Source organism: Lolium rigidum, chromosome 1 (assembly GCF_022539505.1).
Source record: "Lolium rigidum isolate FL_2022 chromosome 1, APGP_CSIRO_Lrig_0.1, whole genome shotgun sequence".
Classification (NCBI taxonomy): Eukaryota; Viridiplantae; Streptophyta; class Magnoliopsida; order Poales; family Poaceae; genus Lolium; species Lolium rigidum.
Window position 1 is genome coordinate 167649837 of NC_061508.1, and position 21190 is coordinate 167671026.

Genomic DNA, 21190 nt, shown 5'->3' on the forward strand with positions numbered 1-21190 from the left:
AGGGACTTCTTTGTTATCTACATATCACACATGTACTAATGTTTCGGTTAATACAATTATAGCATGATATATAAACATTTATCATAAATATAAAGATATAAATAATAACCACTTTATTATTGCCTCTAGGGCATATCTCCTTCAGTTAGGACCAATGAAAATGGCAAACCCTCCTGTGGAGCGCCTATCATCAATACAACCAGCCCAGACAGCATCTGAGAATGCACTGAGAAGTGTGGAGGAAGACTTGTGAAAAGTAATACCAAGACTGACAGTGTCCTTGACATAACGAAGTATACGCTTAACAGCAGTCCAGTGAGCAGTGGTAGGAGCATGCAAGTATTGACAAACTTTGTTGACAGCCAAATCTGGGCGTGTGAGTGTAAGGTACTGAAGAGCACCAACAATGCTTCTGTACTGAGAGCTGTCATCAGGGCCAAGAGGAGTACCTTCATGTAAGGATAAGGACTCGGATGAAGAGAGCGGTGTAGGGGCGGGTTTACACCCAAGCATGCCGACCTTGGCGGTGTAACAGACAATACATGTTTATTTATTCTAGAAAAATCGACAACAAACCTATGTATGCAACCTCTAAAAATCTCAGCTTGAAATTCGACCTACAATTAGAGAACTTAAAAAAGACAAATCTTAGGTTTGAATTTCTAAGAATGAATTGTGTGAGTAGATCGTACGATCTCACCTAATGAAGTGATCCTAAACAAGTCTACCCCTTGGCATTTGGTGGGAAGAGTGTAGTTACATGGAATGCATGAAGATAACATAGAACTGTTATTAATTTGCTCTGCAGGCTGAGAGTGGGCAAAGCACCAGCTGAGAGGGCTCCTTGTCCAGGAAGAATTGGTGCACTCGAAAAGTCAGTTAGGGACTTTGCTGAGACCCATCGGAGAATGTCATAAAAATTGAACTTGGTTTCAGTTTTGACTCTCTGAACGAAGCATATGATTACTACAATCTTTATTCGTGGGAGAATGGATTTGGGATTAGATACGGGAAGAGTAGGCTGAATGTCGAGAGGAACAAGTGTATGCAAGAGATAGTTTGTGGCTGCTCGGTGAGAACAAACAATTCTGAGTTCTGTCTTTGCTTTGTTCTGTGTTGACAGAGGTTTCGGTGTTGTGAGTACCCATGCTAATTGCAAGGTCATGTCTTTTCTTTTCTTTTCAGGGGAAGCCAGAGAAGGACAATTCAAGGTCATGAAGGTGCGAGTGCCCCGCCTTGATACGGCTGCTGCGGACTAGCGACAACGGTTGGTACATCGCAGAGCACAGGGTATCACACAACCACTCCTTGTCTTTAACTTGCGGAGAGCGAGTGCATTGGCCATCACACAAGCATATAGATATGTACACGAAAAACCTAGTGAAACAACTTAGAGATAACAACATAGACATAGGCAAGGTGTATGCTATAGTTGGTAGCTTCTTTGGGAGTATGGAGAATGTCCCCTTCACGAAGAAGACCCTGAAAATTTTGTGTGGCAAGATTAGTCGTGATAATGCTGATGCTGACGTGCATAACATGATGCAAGTTTTCTCAGAGATGGGGAAGAAGGATCCTGACTTCACATTTAGAGTACAAACGGACGGCGAGGGGCGCATCAAGAACCTAATGTGGGCAATCGCGCTGGGCGGACACAGTACAAATTCTTTGGAGATGTCCTGACCTTCGACACGACCTATAAGACAAATCTGTATGCCATGCCATTCGGTTTGTTTGTCGGAGTGAACAATCACTTCCAGAGTATTATTCTAGCGGGGGTTATGCTTAGGGACGAGCAGACAGAGAGCTTCGAATGGGTATTCACAGAGTTTATAGCCATGATGGGAGGGAGTGCTCCGCAAACGATACTGACAGGTTGTATACTATTCCTTTTTTAATAAGAGCTATGTGAAAATGATTTTCTGCTTGAAATAATCAAGTCAAATAATTAATTTGTATATGTTGTTGAAATCCAAAATTGCGGATCGGTGTAGAGCCATGGAGATAGCCATAAGTAATGTAATGCCGCGCACAGCACACAGGTGGTGTAAGTGGCATGTCCTGAAGAAGGCGAAGGAGTCTCTCGGTTCGCTTTACACTAAGAGAAGCGAATTTAGGGCAGAGTTCCACAAGGTGATAAACCACATGATAACTGTGGACGAGTTCGAATCTGCTTGGCAGATGTTGATTGACAAATATAGCCTTCGTAGCCACACATACATGACTCAGCTATATGAGATACGTGAGAAATGGGCTAGCCCTTATTTCAGAGGGGTTTTTTGTGCGAAGATGACAAGTACACAACGTAGCGAAAGTGCGAACCACATGCTCAAGACATACGTCCCACCTTCATGCCCGATGCACATGTTCGTCAGGCATTACTTGAGGATGCAATTTGACAGGGATTCAGCAGAGTGCGCTGAGGAGAAGAGGACACGTCTCGTGAGTGCACAGAGATATGACTCTATTTATATGTGATTTGATTTAGAAGTATATGTTGTGATAGCGATTTTATCTCGTCCAGTCTGGCCCTAACAAGTTCTTTTTTTGGCAGTCACAACCTTTGCTTAGGGTTAATCGGGCATTCGAAAGGCATGCGAGCCAGGTGTACACAAGGGCAATGTTTGAGAAGTTTGGAGATATCCTGTATGAGGCAGGGTACTATGAGGTTGAAGTTGAGGAGATTGGTAAGGTATATTTTGCAACAAATATTCAGGCTGAAAAAAGAGAGCTGTGGAGCAGAGTGCGGTTTAAAGTTACGGTGGGCGATAATAGGGAAGAATTTGAGTGTGAGTGCAGCCAGTTCGAACACATGGGGATGCTCTGTTGCCATATCCTTAAGGTCGTGGGAGGGTTTTTCTTGATGGCTTTGCATTGCTGTATAGTCGTAGGTTCTACAATTTTTTGTATGGACAGTGACCAAATTTTTTGTATGCAGATTATGGATCACTTGGATGTTAAGAAAATTCCTGCTCGGCACATAGTGAAAAGATGGACGAGGGATGCAAGAGACGTACTGCCAGATCATCTAGCACACTACCAGCGCGACCAATTGGCAAAGGGCACATTCACATTCAGGCACTCACAGCTGTACATGCATGCATTGCAGCTTGTTAGGATGGGTGACACAAGTGTTGAAGCTTATGAGAAGCTGACTAGCCTGTTTAGTGATAATATTGTGACAATGCAGCCATACACCGAGAAGCCTGACGGTCTAGGGCTGGAGGAACAGCAGAAGGAAAAGGAAAAAAGAGCTGCGACAGTGACTTCAAAAGGGTAAATGGATTACGAGGTCAGAAAATGGCATTGATGCGTTGAAGGCACCAGGCAAGAAGAGATTAGCCGGGAGACCAAGCAACAGCAGGGACAGGGCACCGTATGAGGGCACAAGCAAACGCACTAGGTTTTGCACGATTTGCCGGAGGCCGGGGCACAGGAGCACTACATGCCCTGATCGAGGTGATTTGCCGAAGAAGCCCCGCAAGGTCGGGCGGTGCACAATTTGCGGTGTCGAAGGTCACAGGAAGGACACCTGCTTGAAACGTCGAAACCTGGACGAGTGCTAATGTCTTCGGATGTCTTCAGATTAGTTAGGTGTGAGAAAGGTTTTTTTCCCTAGAGCATGTTACATTTATAGGAAAGGGAAAGAAATTGTTGTAGTATTTGCCATAGGTTTAGAGCTATTGTAGATTGTAAAGTGCGGGAATTCAGTATCAGTGCCACACGTCTCGTGGTACAGACCAACGATTTCACGTTCTGTTCCGCTAAGGAATTTAGTACCAGTGCCACACGTCTGACGGTACAAGTAAAATTATGGTATCATGCATAATAGTCAGACTTTATGTATTATGTTTGCTCTTCTTTTTTTATGGATTGTGTGTGCCATAAGTTCTTTTTTCCATCTGACCTTGTAGTATCGGAAATGATTTTTTTACTAAAGTACTCTTTTCATTTCGAAAACTGGAAACAACATCACACATAATTACATATATATATATACATCCTTGCGTTCTAACCACCACGGCTTCCAAAACAACAGAGTCAACTGGTTTCGGTGTCTATCAGTTCGATTCTTTCACTCTGTTGCACATCAAAATATACTGTACTATTTGCCTAGCTAAGAGAGTTTCTCAGGTGAACTAGGGAGAACTCACAACATTGGCAGGAGCCACCCAAGAGTCCAGCCAAGAAGCAAGCCCGCACCAGCAAGACCTAAACCGAATGCAAATAACAGGGCGTCGCAGAAGCCACCTCCCTTCTTCTGCCTCTTGCTTTTCCTCTTTGTCCAATCTTTGCTCTCTTGATCCGGCACGGGCTTCTCAGTCAGCGCCAACCATGGAAGTTCTTTTATCAAGGTTGCTATCTGATGCCCTTTGTGCTTGTGCTTGAGCTGGAGGCATATGTTCTCCAGCTGCAATATCTTTAACCACTGCTTGCACGCAAAGAGATGTGAGGCCTGTCGAAGCAATAGCTGCATGGCGTCGTCTTTCTCATTGTACATCTCCTTGGCAGACATCTCGGCTTCCCTAGCACGTGTTTGTGAATGACGAAGTGCTTCCAAAAGCTGGGCCCGCTCCGACGGATTCGAGCACTTCTGTTTGCTTTCTGGTTCAGCATGGCCACTCCTGGAAATAACAAGTACGTAACTATGAATTTGCGAGGAAATAAACAAGAGGTCATGAAACAAAAGGAACTGTGAATATGGCAGATATGAAGTGTTCAACGGATCAGAAGAGAAGTGAATGCTACTTGAAATAGATATCGGTGAATGTGGAGAGAGGTGGGATTAAATCAGACTATGTATCAAACAGTACCAAACAATTCACCAATAACAATGTACCGTTCGAATATTTTAGTTAATCAGCAGGGGTTTTTTCATCTTTTCTCAGTACTAATTCTACTTGTACCATCTAGTGGCCAAGTGATGACTGATGAATCCTCTTACTTCAGATACTGAGAAGGAAAAAAAAGGTCTGAAGAATACAAACCTGTATGCATTATTTGTTTCATGTTGTTGCCAAACTCCATCATTAGACAAATCCAACTCATCTGTGCTGCTATAACTGGACTGAATATTTTTTAACTGCCCAGGATAAGAATGTGACACTCTACCTGTGGGAGATGATGACCCTACATACTCGCCCATATTTTCTTGCTTATGTGATTCTGTCCCATGCACACGAACTGTCTGGGCAGGTCTTGGCAGATCACAATTCTCGATGTTCTGCATTGCTCTTTCTGCAACCAATGAAGCAAGCTCATTCTCATCAGTGATCTGCCACCATGGTTGAGCATTTTCACCTTCTTTCCAAGAGGTGCCAGTAACAAAACTAGCCTTTGGTGGGTTCTTCGGAGGTGGAGGACCAGAACTTTTGAAATCCAGGAATTTTTCATTGTCACACAAACAGTCGCTGACGCTGAGATTTCCTCTGCACTTGAGAGGAACTTGAAAATAGCCATCAATGATCTTCAACTCCTCTGAGCCTGTCTCAGAGTAATCCTTCCAATAGTCCGTTGAAATCATCAATGGAGGCCCAAAACCATCATCACTATTGTCAGGATTTGCAGTTTCATAAAGTAATGGTTCATCATGTTTAGACTCCGGTGTTGAACCCTCCACTTCCTTTTCATCAATCTCCCTGCTGAATAAATATCGTTGGTCACTAGCAAGATCCTTCTGGATCCCGAAATTCGGCTGTAAGTGAAGCCACCATCTGATATCTTGTGGCAGATTAGAATTAATAGAATTACAACTCAAAGGCACAAAGTTGGAGATAGAACGGTCTTCTGAAGTTGAACAGTTTCCGTTGTTGGTATTATGTTGTTGCTCAGATGTTAATGGGCAGCAAGCTAGTTTGGGGGCTCTCTTTCTGTCCTCCTGAACCACACAGCGGTTTGCGGCACGTTGCCAAGCAGCCCTTGCTTCAGCAGCAGCCATTGTTTTCACTGATCACAAAACTGACAAGAGGAAAAATACTTGTCATACACAGTGGCCTACAAATTGCACGTAAAGAAAAGGAAAAGTGTCCTATCTAAAATGCAACCACATGATCTACGCGATGTATAAATTGAGACATTGAAGAATACCAAATTACAGCCTTAAATTATTCAAGAAGTTGCATTGAGAGAGTAACATTGTTTATGGCGCCATATTTTGATTAATATAAACAGCAAACTATAATTATCACTGACTAGAAACAAGTTGTTCAAGATAGGTGACCAAACTGAACTTCATGGCAGATATATATGTGTGAAAACTTGCAGTTCATGAGATTCACGGTTACATTATGGGTCAATACTTCCTGGTAACGCTACCGCTACTGTAGAATTAACCAACTTTCATTTGGTCAATAAAATTTTAGAAATATCAACAATGTAAATAAAATGCCGACCTGCAGAAATTTGTTAAAACTGAACCAAACCCTGAAACCCATATTCATTGGGAAAAATGTGGCACTCTTGTATGCATTTGATTCGTACTTGGCTCTACCTTGTGATTTGAACAAGGCTCGTAAGAAAGGGCTACAGTGCAAAATAGAAAAATCTAGGAAAGGTCAACTATGTAAAATAAGAAAAACTCTACAACTTAGCAAAACTTACAATGTGAATTCCATGCATGATATATTGGACATTTTTACTCCTAGTTCACGATTTCATAATCCACAAGCACACTCGATCCTGGCAGTACCCAAAAAAAAATCCTCTCTGGAAGAGACTGGCAGTGGCACCGGCTAAACTAGTTAACTGGATAGACGAGGCTACCAAAGGAGGCACGGCTCATCATCAGCAGCAGGACCAAGAACCAAGCTTTCAGTTCTTGGGGGCTCGTCATTTCGATGAGAACCCCTGACCTCGATCAGACGAACAGCCGAAGAATCGCAACAAACAAACAAATTCCATTCCATTTCCATTAGACAGGGTACAGAGAGATGGATGGATGAGAGGTGCATACCCGGATCTGCTTAACTTCCGCTTGACACGGTGCAACGGAACTGATTAGGATAAGATCATGCGACTCCGGTGCTGGTGGTGGTGGTGGTGGAGACTGAAGACGGCGCCACCCTGCCGGTTCTGGATTCTTGCTAAAGTTGCCCCTAGCGGCGAGGTTGGGGCGGGGATCCCTGATCCACCTGCTGCTATATGGGGCCAAGGAAACAAGGGGTGAATCCCACAGAAAAAATCCCCGCGGAGATGGCGCAAACGATGGGTGACGGGATGCTGTTGCGGACTGGACAGATAGATAGGTGGAGTGGGAGTTGGGGTTTCTCTCCCCTGTCGTTTCTTCCCTGCGGATAATGACGGCCAAACTACGCCTTTAATTATACTTTTATTTCTTGTTGCTTTGTGTCCTTTTCTACCGCTACTCTCCCTTGGTAATTAACCTCATGTATTTACCGCACAATTAAAAATGACATGCATATCTAGCCTTTGGTCTTTGTTTTCTGTTGGTGATTTTACCTCTTCTGACTCTGTTTTCTCCTCGCCAAGCGTGTTCAGTTGTCCTGCGATCAGACGCGATAGCTTATTTAGATTTGTTGTGAAGCAATGATACATTAAGTATGTGCTTAGTGGGACTAATGATTACGGGTTTATCTGTCCCAGTCGAACTTGCTCACCTGTGCAAACAAAGCTAGCCTAAGAGAACCAAATTCGCCCTACGTATGCAAGATTTAGATTTGACTCATCACAGATTTTCAAGACCTTGTTTATCACATTACCAACATATTGTTTGTAGGGTCAAACGGTATCAGCCGATATACGATGAATTGATTTTTTTTCATAACAGATTTTCATTGTACTAGTTCTGTACATGTTAAATGGGATTTGCTAGATGAGAACTAATCTAAGTTAGTTTTCAATCGACTAGACACACCATAATTAAATAGGTTTCCTAAAAAAATGACAAATATTGCCTTGTTTAAAAATAAAGGGTTTCTTGGGATCGGGCATCTACAAAATTAGGGTCCTAAAAACTACTATTAGGCTGGCCATAGTGCTAGTATCTTAGGTAGTATCATGCATTTTAGGCTCACAAAAATGCTGATGTGGCATCTAATTAATGAGTTGAGATAAAATTAGAGTAACATATGTGGATATTGTATCATAGCGCACGTTACGAGAAAAACTAATGCTAAATAGATCTTAGGCTGGTCATAGTGGTAAGTATCATGTAGTAGTATCATGCATATGATATTTGTGTATGATACTATCTCTATAGTGGGTAGTATCATAGAGTAGTATCATAGCTATGCTATATTTATTGTTTTTTAGAATCTCAATGCAAATTTGTGTACAAGATTTGTTTGACATTAAATTTTCTTGTGATATGTGCTATGATACAGTATCCACCTATGTTACTCTAATCCTCTCTCTCCTCCTTAATTAGTTGCCACATCATCATTTTTGTGGGACCAATATGCATGATACTAGCTATGATACTAGCACTATGGCCAGCCTTATACACACATTTTGTATTGGGATTCTACAAAATAATAAATTTAGAAGATTATGATACTACTCTATAATACCACCCACTATAGTGATAGTACTATAGACAAGTATCATATGCATGATACTACAATATGATACTATGCACTATAACGAGCCTTACTACTACTCCCTCTCTCACATTTATTAGGCGTGCGCGTATCTCTAGGTCGTAAATTTGATCAAGTTAGCATTAGTTATATGTTATAAAAATTATATCATTAGAAAGTTTAGATGTTCTATTTTCTATTGAAATAATTTTTACATTATATAATTTAAATTATATATGTCAAATTGACGACCTAGGAATACGGAGAAGACTAGTAAACTGAGACGGAGAAAATACTATTTATTGTTTCGAGAAGAATCTGAATCTATTATAAGTTAAGAAGAAGTACACAACACTCTAAATATAATATAAAAAATACATCAAGGTTCTTGAACCACCTAACAACCGCTATCGCCGCCAGAACGAGCCGCCGACACGCCGCTGTCGTTGCAGCCCTACCGAAGTCGACATGACATTGATGATGACAGGCGGGAAGTCTTCGTGCATGTGCCCCTAAGGACAAACGCCCCAGAGTCGAGGTCATCACCATTTAACTCTTCAATTGATCTGAACCTTTCAACACAAAACATGGAACGCGCGTAGACTGAACGAGATCCGCCACTCCATGGAAGTAACGACAAGACGAATGTCGGCCCTCCTCAACGCCATCAACGAGATCGCCAGCGACGAGGTGGATGAGGAGGGTAGTATACATTATTCTTTTCTTGCACAGCGACACCATAGTCATCATAATGTCGATGTCGGTTGAGCAATCTCTAACTTTAGAGATCCTACTGCAGCGCCGAGCACAGGCCGAGGTCCCCACTCCCTCTTGCCGCTGGAGCGACAAGCAAAGGAGGCAGAGACACCTCGATTCACGGTCGAAAACAGGGCAGATAGCAGCTGCTAGGGTGGAACCCTAGGCACCACCTTTCTTTTGAGCTATATACATTTGTAGTCCCACAACTTGCGTGAGATGTGCAAACTAATCCCAACTTGTAAAATGGGGTACCCTAGTCCCACAACTTGTATTGATGTGCAAAAGCTGGTCCAACTGGAGCAGCCACGTGAAGATGTCTTTTTTGCAAAAATAACCTTGCATGTTTATCTATTGAAATGTGTCCACAATTCTGGCTTACCATGCCGAGGTCCCCACTCCCTCTTGCCGCTGGAGCGACAAGCAAAGGAGGCAGAGACACCTCGATTCACGGTCGAAAACAGGGCAGATAGCAGCTGCTAGGGTGGAACCCTAGGCACCACCTTTCTTTTGAGCTATATACATTTGTAGTCCCACAACTTGCGTGAGATGTGCAAACTAATCCCAACTTGTAAAATGGGGTACCCTGGTCCCACAACTTGTATTGATGTGCAAAAGCTGGTCCAACTGGAGCAGCCACGTGAAGATGTCTTTTTTGCAAAAATAACCTTGCATGTTTATCTATTGAAATGTGTCCACAATTCTGGCTTACCATGCCAGTCCCACCTGTCAGACGAGATATATTAAAATTAATTGCGCCGGGTTGGGGACTCGAACCGGGAATCATCGCGTAGTACGCCGCATGATACAAGCCACTGCGGCAGAAAACAATTTATGTTGTAGAACTTACAGTAGATTTATATAAAATAGCGTACAACTTCCTCCAAACGATTACAGTAACTCCGCGTCGTGCCCATGTTCTAACCTGAAATCTAATTCGTGATGGGGCACCGTGGTGTCTTAGGCAGTGCTCCTGTCTCTCGCACGTCCGAGCTGCATTGAGCGGATTAGATTAAGCGGTTTTCCACCCCACACGTGGCTCTCTGTCGTCCACGCAAAGCATCTTTATCCCCTCCCCATCCTCCACGATCTCTGCGAGAGAGATCCCGTCGACCTCGCCGTATCTCTTTTCCCGTCGTCCAGCCACTGAACCACCCCGCCGGACGTGCTCCTACCGCTCTCATGGCCTGCCCTCTCCCGCCGCCTCTCCTCAGTCTTCCCCAACCCCCCGCCAGGTCCGTCCTCAACTCGAGCATGGGCGCCATGGCCGCCCCGACCTCGTTGATCTGAGCCAGTCTGGCCTCACCGCTCTCGCTCCGTCGGGTGCTCGTCCGTGTCCTGGCGCCGCCGATGCGACCGTAGGACAAACGCCCGGCATGCCTCTGCCTTCGCCCCAGGCCACGGTAGCGGGCGCATCTCCGCCGCCCTGACGACCATCGCCGACGCCTTCCTGTTCTCGGATGTCGTCCACCACCAGCGGCCGACCGGGAGGGCGGTCTCCCATGTCCCAGGTGCTCCTCATGTCCAGTTCAACACCCTCACGCTAGACCAAGGTGACATACGATTTCTGACATTCTCTTGTTTGTTCATCCAGATTTTTGGATGGATGTACAATAGTAACTTTGGCCCCGACTCTGGATGTAATTTTTTGATAATAGATGTACATTTTATCTTTCTTTTTTACATGTAAGTGATGGAAATATCAAGGTGTATTTCCCCTGATTTTGCATGTAATTTGTTAATTTATAAAGCTCTAGTGCCAAATTCTAGATGTAGTTTATCAATTCCTGGATGTATTTTTTTTCCTTTTGGTGTGCCCAACTACATGTAAATTAAAAAAACTATCTGAACTTGTTTTTTTCGTCTGAAGTAATTTTTGAGATCTGGATGTAATTATTTGAGTTCTGGATGTAATTATGCATCCAGCTTAAAAGATGGTAGGGGGGCGGTCAAAAAAATATCCCGTCAAAATACATGTACTGTGTGCTCGGTGCAACATAGTTAACGAGTTTTGTTTTTGAGGCAGATGTCGCTTTCAGGTGTGGCACCACTTTCCTATTTTGGAAATAATTGCATTCTAACAGGGTGAGCACTTCCTAAGACTAACTGGTCTGTATAGCACCGTGTAGCAGGACCCATGTTCTAAGCTGCTAATCTGAGTTTCAATTGGATTACAAATCTACTCCATGTAGTGCAACGTATTACTTGGAGGCTTGGAGCCCGTTAAGTTAAGTAGCAGTGTTGGACGACCACCGCCAACATCAAAAACAGGCAACACCGTGCCAAAAAATAGTGTATAATTAATATGAACTGTGATTTATGTATATCGAACGTATCTCCAGCCACGTCCCCTAAATTATTCTCCAAAGGCTATTTGGGGTGCATCGGACGCCCGCCGTTCAATACGATGTCCGGCACCACGAGTCATAGGCAGGTGCCGCAACATCCTCGCTGCCAACAGATCCGGGCACGGTAGCCTCACCGTAACCGAGGCATAGGCGTTGTAAGGGGTGGGCTAACCTGTGCCGCCGGACATATGCGTCTGCCGAGCAGTGCGGCAGACGCAGCTGGAAATGGTCGTTAACGGGATCGACATCCCGCTTGTGCCCACGCTGGTGACTAATTGGTACTACCATGAGATCAAGTCCTAGCGGCACCGCCTGATCCCAGAGGAGCATGGCGATCCCACCTAGATCGCCACCAACAGTGCCTCGTCGCATGCAGCGACGGCCCCGATGACACGTCAGGGTTCAGCGCAGTGTTCATGTCGTCGTTGAACGATCACATCGACTGGGAGGGGAACATCAAGGATGTGGTCGCCATGTCTATCCGCGATAGCGGCAGGCCGGTCGTCGACCTGACACGTGACGAACACGAGGCTGGTCTCAACGGTGCGGTTATGGGTGAGCCCGCCGACGAGGACTACAATTTCTTTCAGTACTAGGACCGCTCAGGCCGCTGCAGCGTCATTAGTTTATTTAATGTTTAAATTTAGTCGGATTTTATTCAATTTTTTTGTAATATATACCAAATTTAAATGAATTCGAGTGTTTTTGGGTTCAATTTAATTTTTCAAATTTATGTTGGGAGGCGTGACTGAAATCAGACGTGCCGCAAAAAAGATACTACTGACATAGGTGGAATCTTACTGTGAAGGTCTCGATAGAATTTGTCTTGTGCCCGAGTGGAATCGAATTCCCTTTCTGGCGATCGACCGCTCGAGCGGTTAGTTTTTCCACCGCGAAACCCGCCCGCGCCCACCTACCCGGTTTTGTCGTATTCGAGTTGTATTTGACCTGCTCACGCTCCGCGCCCGGGCCGGAAAAAATAAATTGCTCCCGCAGAGATTCAAACCAGCAACCTCTAGCCCCCGCGCGCACCTGACGGGCCAACCATTTGGGCTACTAGTCATTCGTGTTAGGAACTGAGACGGATTTATTTTCTACTATCAAATGTACATGTTAGAAACGTTAAAATATGAACTTTTTTTTTTCACGAATTCCCTTTTTTGATTTTTTTCATTTGTATCAGTTATTTTCGATTGCTTAAATTTATCCTAGCTATGCAAAAAAAATCCCTTTGTACAATTCCCTTTTCAATTCCCTTTTTTACAATTCCCTTTTTTATTACTATGTAAGCCGATTCATGTTTCTTTTAACCAACTATTATAATTCCCTTTTTCGGGCTTGTGGTTTTTAGGGGGGAAATAACGGGTGGGAGATTCACTTGCAACTCAAATGAACTACCACTTGCTACTCAAATTAAGTACCGTTTTTAAGTTGTAAGGTAAAAAAAGTTGCAAAAATATTCTAAATGAATTATTCTAAATGATTTTTTTAGGGTTGATAGTTATTTATTTTTACCATTGATAAATAACGGGTCACCGGGTTGATAGATTGCAAACTAAAAAAAGAGTCACTAAAATATTCTAAATGAAATACTTTTTAGGGTTGGTAGTTATTCATTTTTATCGGTGATAAATAACGGGGCACCAGATTGATAGCTTGTAAATTAAAAATAATCGCTAAATATTCTAAATAAAATAATTTTTAGGATTGATAGTTTTTCACATTTACCATTCATAATTATTCACATTTACCGTTGATAAATAACGAGAAAAGGTGTTGATAAATTGTAAGATAAATAGTCGCTAAAATATTCTAAATGAAATTAGTTTTTTGAGATGATAACTTTTCACATTACCGTTGATAAATAACGAGAAAAGGGGTTGATAAATTGTAAGATAAATAGTCGCTAAAATATTCTAAATGAAGTTAGTTTTTTTAGATGATAACTTTTCACATTTACCGTTGATAAATAACGAGAAAAGGGGTTGATAAATTGTAAGATAAATAGTCGCTTAAATATTCTAGATGAAATTAGTTTTTTGGGATGATAACTTTTCACATTTACCGTTCATAAATAACGAGAAAAAGGGTTGATAAATTGTAAGATAAATAGTCGCTAAAATATTCTAAATGAAGTTAGTTTTTTGAGATGATAACTTTTCATATTTACCGTTGATAAATAACGAGAAAAGGGGTTGATAAATTGTAAGATAAATAGTCGCTTAAATATTCTAGATGAAATTAGTTTTTTGGGATGATAACTTTTCACATTTACCGTTCATAAATAACGAGAAAAGGGGTTGATAAATTGTAAGATAAATAGTCGCTAAAATATTCTAAATGAAATTAGTTTTTTGGGACGATAACTTTTCACATTTACCGTTCATAAATAATGGTAGAGGGGTTGATAAATTGTGAGCTAAAAATATTCCCAAAATATTATATATGAAATTAGTTTTCCGGGTCGATAACTTTTTCACATTTACCGTTGATAAATAACGGGACAATGGTTCATAAATTGTAAGCTAAAAAATCGTTAAATATTTTCTAAGTGAAATTAGGTGTTCGTGTCGATAACTTTTCACAATTACTGTTGATAAATAACGGGACAAATGGTTGATAAATTGTAAGCTAAAAAATCGCTAAAATATTCTAAGTGAAATCAGGTTTACGTGTCGATAACTTTTCACATTTACCGTTGATAAATAACGGGACGAGGGGTTGATAAATTGTAAGCTAAAAAGGTTAATAAAATATTTCTAAATGAAATTGGTTTTTTAGGTCGATAAGTTTTCACATTTACCATTGATAAATAATGAGTAGAGCGGTTGATAATTTGTGAGTTAAATCGAAGTTATTTTCAGTTTCATAATTAGGAGAGATTGTGGCCTCGCGGTCACTATTTAATTCGTTTTTTTCCAGTTTTTCTACTTTAGAATGCGTTTACCATTTTTTATCTTTTTACCGTGTTATTTGTATACTACAAAAGCGTAGTCGTCCGGTTTTTGGCACGAACCAACAGTAGCCCAGTTGGTCTGCGCGGTGGCGAACCTGCAGGTCGCGGGATCGATTCCCGCTGGCGCGCCTTTATTTTTCGAGCGCGCTCGTTTAAGGACGAAAATGGAAAAGAAGGGATGGATCGCGATTCCATTTCGGGAATGTCGGAAATCGATCGCTGAGTTCAAAGAGAGCGGTCGTTCGCTAGCTAGGGTCGCCCGAGTGGAATTGCTTCACGTCGGTAGTTCGAGTCACCGCACTTACGTATTTAATTTTATTCTTCTCTGACATAGGTGGGACACGTACGATACATGCACATTTCAATACAAAAACATGCAGGGTTATTTTTGCAAAAAGACATCTCCACATGGCCTCTCCTGAGTCGGTTGGACCACCTTTTACACAGCAATACAAGTTGTGGGACTACGGTACCCCATTTTGCAAGTTGTGGGACTAGTTTGCACATCCCACGCAAGTTGTGGAACTAGGAGTATATATAGCTCCTTTCTTTTCTTAAGGGAGGAAAACGATTCGTAAAATAAGGCATATCCATTACTACTACTACCCCTCTGATTCATATTACTTGACAATATTCTTTTTACGAAAACTTGACAATATTACATGATACTAGATGTATCTAGACTCATTTTAATTGTAGATACATTCATTTTAGTGACATATGGATCGGGGAGTATTATTGTTATCATTGTATAAGTCACACTTACTTTGCTTGAAGCCTAAACACGTAGCTTTACAAACTTTTTTTGTTCCGTCCTCCGCTTTGCTTAGCAAAACAAGGTGGGTTTAGTGAGTCATAAATAATTACCGGCACTTACGAGGCCAGTTGGGTAGTGACAGGAGCAGAAGAGGATTAAGTTGAGACACAACCACCCCTACTCCCACCGGCCTGGTGACGCAGCAAACCAGTGACGTACTGGCGTCTGCAGCCCTGCACATCTATACAACACATCTCATTAGTCTTAATCTTATCCAATTCGCTCTTTGCCCTTCCGTCACTCTGAACGAATACGAGGACGGCCGTGATTTGACTAACTAACGGGATAAAATGAGATGTGTGCTGCATAAATACGCAAGGCAACAAATACGTACAAGCTTCTCCTGGACCTGGAATCTTTGTATGGATCCGCGTTCCCTGGGTCCTGCCTACCACCATACAGTATGTGTGATTTTTCCAGGTGGTGTATAACCCACACAAACTCTTTTCTTTCCATCTTAGTCAATTGTCACGTCGCCGTCTCCCGATCTTCTTGGTTCCGCCGAAACCATGGGCTTTGCAGAAAACCAGCAGCAGAGGATACAATTCTGGTAAGATCCCATCTGGTGCCAACACTTGTTCGTCCGACCAGCGGAGTGCGGGAACGTGACGGCAAAGCTTCCATCCAGAAGCTCCAGAGACATGGACTGAACGGGATCGATTCATCAGATCCAGTACTATATGAATTTGCTAATTCTCGGTTGCCTGAGAATTAATAGATCTCAGTCGATTCTATTATTGTTAGACAAATGACGTGCGGACTCGACCTGAGCTGATCTTTTTCAGCTACACCATTGTCTGGGCATGCGCACCGGGAGCTCCTCGCCACCGCACACCGCCAACAGGTAATATAGTTTTTATTTTTTTTGTTTCTTTTTCGTTTCTTTTATTTTTCTCTTGTTTCTTATCTCTATTTTTGGGATATTTATTTTTACAGAACTATTTTTATAAAACTAATTTTTTTTTCAAATTAACATTTTTAAATTTTAAAAAATTCAAATATTCGAACATTTTAAATTTTGAACAAATTTAACAATTTTACATTTAAACAATTTTTTTGAAACAATTTTTTGTTTGAAAGGTTTTCAAATTTTAACAAAATTCAAATATTCAAACATTTTTAAATTTTGAACAAATTTTATAATTGAACAATTTTACATTCTAATATTTTTTTATTGGAACAAGTTTTTGTTTGAATGTTTCTCAAAATCGAACATTTTTCAAATTTCAACATTTTTCAAATTTTCAACATTTTTTAATTTGAACAAAAAAATTCAAATCTGAAAAATAAATATAAAAAACGAAAAAAGAAATCAGAAAAAAAGGAAAAAGGAAAAAAAGAAAAAAAAACAGAAAAAAGAAAATGAAAACCGAACTACTAGTCTGGGCCTGGCCCAAACCCGACCAGAGGGTGTGCGGTGGCCGGTAGCCGGTAGGCACCGACCTGGTCGGTGTATAGGTTTTCCCCTGCGCACATGTACGGGAAGCGGTGGTGTGGGCTTTTCTTCGTTTATATGGCCGGCTCTGTCTCTCCCAACGACTGATGGAACATGGCGTTGTGGGCTTTCTTTTTTGTCTTTTTTCTTCCTGAATGTGTAGTGTTTGTTCTCTAAGCCAAGGTACAAAAGTGTATGCCACTTTTTTAGCCTCATATATTTGTACTTTCTGTAGGTGTATAGCACGAGCAGAAGTATTCTCAACTTATATATAAGACGTAATTGTATGTAATGTACACCCTTGTGTATTTGTAACTTAATTTTATGGAGTTGTAATTGTGTCACACTTGCAAGGGGTGCGTAACCATGGGGGTACCTAGCGGGTGGGGCGAGGGGGCCGTGGCCCACCCAGATTTTTTGACAATTTTCTTCTACCTACTATGACTCAGATTTCGGTATTGAACTAAGACTGACTAGAACATGGATGAGATCAACATGGCTGAGATCCCTGTCTGTTTCTCGTGCAGATGAGCAAGCCACGAGCGGACAACAGCGCATCACGTCTAGCTAGTCATCTACGCGAGCTACCTGCCCAGCCAAAATTCTTGAGTAATCTCTCGGTCTGCTAGGTGCGGCGATTTGCAAAAAATAACCTAAAAGTGAAAGAAAAGCACAGACTGACCCTCCGGCGAAACTATTTCACCCATCTAACTCTTTTGTGTGGCGTCCCACACATCGGCGCCACACATGCCAGTGTGACGTCCATCCTGCCGGCGCCACACACTCAGCCGACGTGGCGCCCTCGACGCTGAGCTGGTGCGCCCATCCGACGTGGCAGCATGTGTGGCGCCCCTCCCATCGGCGCCACACATGTCCTTATAATTGCCCAAAACATACTGTGAGACAATTCGTCTGGGACTTAGCCGTTTTTGCGAGGCTCTATGTGTGGCGCCGATGCCACGGGCGCCACACTAGCATGTGTGGCGCCGATGCCACGGGCGCCACACATCCACTTAAGTGTGGCGCCCGCGCCCGCCCTAGCCCGACCACACCTCTTCTTCTCTCTTCTTTCTTCTCTGCTCCCACGAAACCGCCGCCGCCCGCCTCCCCTTCGGCCCCCCCACCAAATCGACCAAGGAATCGTCAGATCTATCCGGCCAACTCCTTCCTCCTCCATTCCTCAAGGTATTCCCCTTCGATTCCCTCCGATTTATCCACTAGTGTTGGTGGATTTGGTAGATTTGGGTATGAACCCTAGACATGGAAATTTATGTTGGTGGATTTGGATTTGAACCATTGATATGGAAATTAATGTTGGTGGAATCTACATTGTAATATATGTGTTTGCACCAAAGATTTGTTGGAACCCTAGATATGAAATTTTACATGTATGTGTTGAAATCCTATGTATGTATGTGTTGAAATGTCTAATATTTGCCTAGCAAATGCATTCAAATTTGTTACATATGCCTAGCAAATGCCTATTCAAATTTGTTGCATTCAAATGTGTGTATGTATGGGTGATTCGAAATTTAGATATATTGTCTTACATATGTATGTATGTGGTGAAAGGCAAAATTGGAGCTTAGCAAATGCCTATTCTATTGTCTTACATATGTTTATTATGTGCCTAGGAATGGTATGTCTTACGAAATTCATATGTGTGATGTATTTGGATATGAACTCTCATGTATGTGTGATGTATAGGTGATTCGAAAGTTAGATATATTTTCATGTATGTGTTGCTCATTTTTGTTAGTGGAATGACTCATAACATGGTTGTGTAAACATGTAGGATGGTGTGGCTTCGGATGAAGAGTACGACAGGGAGCACCGGGCTGTTCATATGACGGAGAGGGGAACGGATCTTCAACCTTTGAAGATTCGTTACCATGGCACGATGGATATACCGTATGACGAGAGGTACACGGAGTTCATCCAGCCCTACTGGTCTTATGCCGTTCATATCCCTTGTAAGCCGTGGGGGGCCGAACATGAACCCCTCGGCACTCACCGCCCTTGTCGACCGGTGGAGGCCGGAGACTCACACCTTCCACTTGAGGGCCGGCGAGATGGCCCCTACTCTCCAGGATGTTTCCATGATCCTTGGACTACCTCTTCAGGGCGTCCCACTGTGTATGAACACAGCTTCTGATGGGTGGCGTCAGCAGATGGAGGCGCTTATTGGCAGGGCTCCTCCGGCGCCAGCAAATCCAAATGAGAGAGTTCCCGCCGGCGCGTCTTTCTCTTGGATCAGGACTAACTTTCCACAATGCCCGGAAGGGGCCAACGAGGACACTCGGAGGACGTACGCCCACGTGTACTTATGGTACATGATTTCGAGGACTCTCTTTCCTGACAGTGGGGGGAAGCTGGCCCATTGGTGTTGGCTGAAGGCGCTTATCGTGTTGGACAACCGGTGGAGTTGGGGAACAGCGGCACTTGCCTACCTCTACCGGCAGGTGATGACTTGTTCTATGTACTATTTCCCTATAGTACTGTGCTAGACAAAGTAGTAACCAAATGTCTTATGTACGCAGTTGGACGAAGCTTGTCGCAGGACTGGGAGCAGGACTGGGAGCGGCGGTATTGGTGGATGCTTGCTCCTACTTTCCGTATGGAGCTGGGACCGCATATCAGTTGGGAGGCCTAGGGTACTCAACGAGAGGCCATGGCCTCATTACCCGAACAACCCTGATCGGGAGCCCACTTGGGCATACCTTTGGGACGAGTGTCTCGGAGATGACAAGCGATCCAATGGTCATGTACGAGCAGTACACCGCGGAGTTGGACACTCTTACCGCTGAGCAGGTAACCGATCACTCTTTTGCAATCCTAGTTTTCATTGATTCTACTGGCATGTTCTAAATTCTGAAATATTTGTATGGTGCAGGTGGAATGGGAGCCATATGGTACCTACTACCGTATTGGCGCGGGGATGGCTGACCTCAACCGCAAGTGCACGGAGGAGGCGCTGTTCTGGCAGATGCGCTGCCCACTCATATGCATGTGGCTTGTTGAACACCACCAGCCGCACAGAGTGATGAGACAGTTTGGGCTGTATCAGGACTGCCCACCTCAGTGGCAAGACACGGACAAGGCGCTTCATAGGTAAACTTCTGGAATCATGCGACGGAAGATTCCTGATAGAAGAGGTAGAATCTAACTTCTTGATTCTTGCAGGCTTGATAGGCAGCGGCAGAGGAAGATCACAAATTGGCCAGTCCACCATAGCGGCCACATCGCAGCGTTCCAACACCGTTTGGAAGCGACACGAACCGCTGGCCCTCCGGAGATTGTGCCTCACGACTTGGCCGCTTTCAACAACTACCTCCAAGTGGTTCCATGAAAACACGCGTATCGAGTTAGTGAAGCGCGCGTATGCTGACTACATCTTGGACGACCCCATCGAGTTCGATGAGGTTGCGCCAAGCCGACACGACACCTATGCTCGCAGAGGAGATCGACTTCTATTGCTTCCGAGCTGAACTTCGTGGTAATGGATTCTCTCATTAACTAGTACATCATCTAGATTGCCATGTGCTCGCTTAAATTGTGTATGCTATGTTTGTCACAGCGGTCGGAGATCCAAAAAACAGCTGACGAGTGTGAGATTATATGGGACCAGAGCGGGAGAGAAGAAAAGCCTGTCGAACCGTTGCGCCATTTCATTAAGGTATGATCACCAACTTTGAATGTACGCTATTATGTTCTGGTGCCTTCGTTCTCTTCAGAGGAGGAGGAGCAGGAGGAGCAGCAGGAGCAGCAGCAACAAGAGCCACAGCAGCGGACGAAGAGGATGGCCGTCCGGAAGCAGCCCGTGAGGACCCCTCCCCTTGGCCCCTCATTATATAGGTGGAACCCCAAGTGTTGGTCTCCAAGTCTTCGAATAAGACCCGAACCAAAAACCTTCCATATGGTGGGGAAACCTACCCAAGCTAGGACTCCCACTAGAGGCGGGAGTTCCACCTCCCATATGGGGGGGTGGCCGGCCCCCTAAGGGGGAGTCCACTTGGGACTCCACCCCCACTAGGGTTGGCCGGCCATGGAGGTGAAGTCCCATGTGGACTCCACCTTCCTCGGTGGTTTCTTCCGGACTTTTCTAGAACCTTCTAGAACCTTCCATAGAACCTTCCGCGTCATTTTAATTCACATAAAAATGACATCCTATATATGAATCTTATTCTCCGGACCATTCCGGGATCTCATCCGGGACTCCGAACAAATATTCGAACTCCATTCCATATTCAAGTTCTACCATTTAAACATCCAACTTTAAGTGTGTCACCCTACGGTTCGTGAACTATGCGGACATGGTTGAGTACTCACTCCGACCAATAA

General features: G+C 43.5%; 1 protein-coding gene and 1 pseudogene across 1 annotated transcript; one reads left to right on the forward strand and one right to left on the reverse strand.

Annotated features, from left to right (window-relative positions):
* The first annotated feature begins 160 nt into the window (after positions 1 to 160).
* Positions 161 to 3280, forward strand: LOC124653322 (annotated as a pseudogene).
* Positions 3281 to 3960: 680 nt separating this feature from the next.
* Positions 3961 to 7246, reverse strand: LOC124684558. The gene is made up of 3 exons (XM_047218844.1): positions 6953 to 7246; positions 4989 to 5958; positions 3961 to 4625 (listed from the first exon to the last, which is right to left on the reverse strand). Exons 2-3 carry the CDS (start codon positions 5936 to 5938, stop codon positions 4151 to 4153), a joined length of 1425 nt encoding a protein of 474 aa, XP_047074800.1. The 5' UTR covers positions 5939 to 5958; positions 6953 to 7246; the 3' UTR covers positions 3961 to 4150.
* Between the last annotated feature and the right edge of the window lie 13944 nt (positions 7247 to 21190).

Coding starts and splice junctions, on each gene's coding strand:
- LOC124684558 (XM_047218844.1), bottom strand. CDS start 5,938: ATGGCTGCTGCTGAAGCAAGGGCTGCTTGGCAACGTGCCGCAAACCGC. Junction 4,626..4,988: donor GAAACAAATAATGCATACAG/GTTTGTATTCTT, acceptor TGTTATTTCCAG/GAGTGGCCATGCTGAACCAG.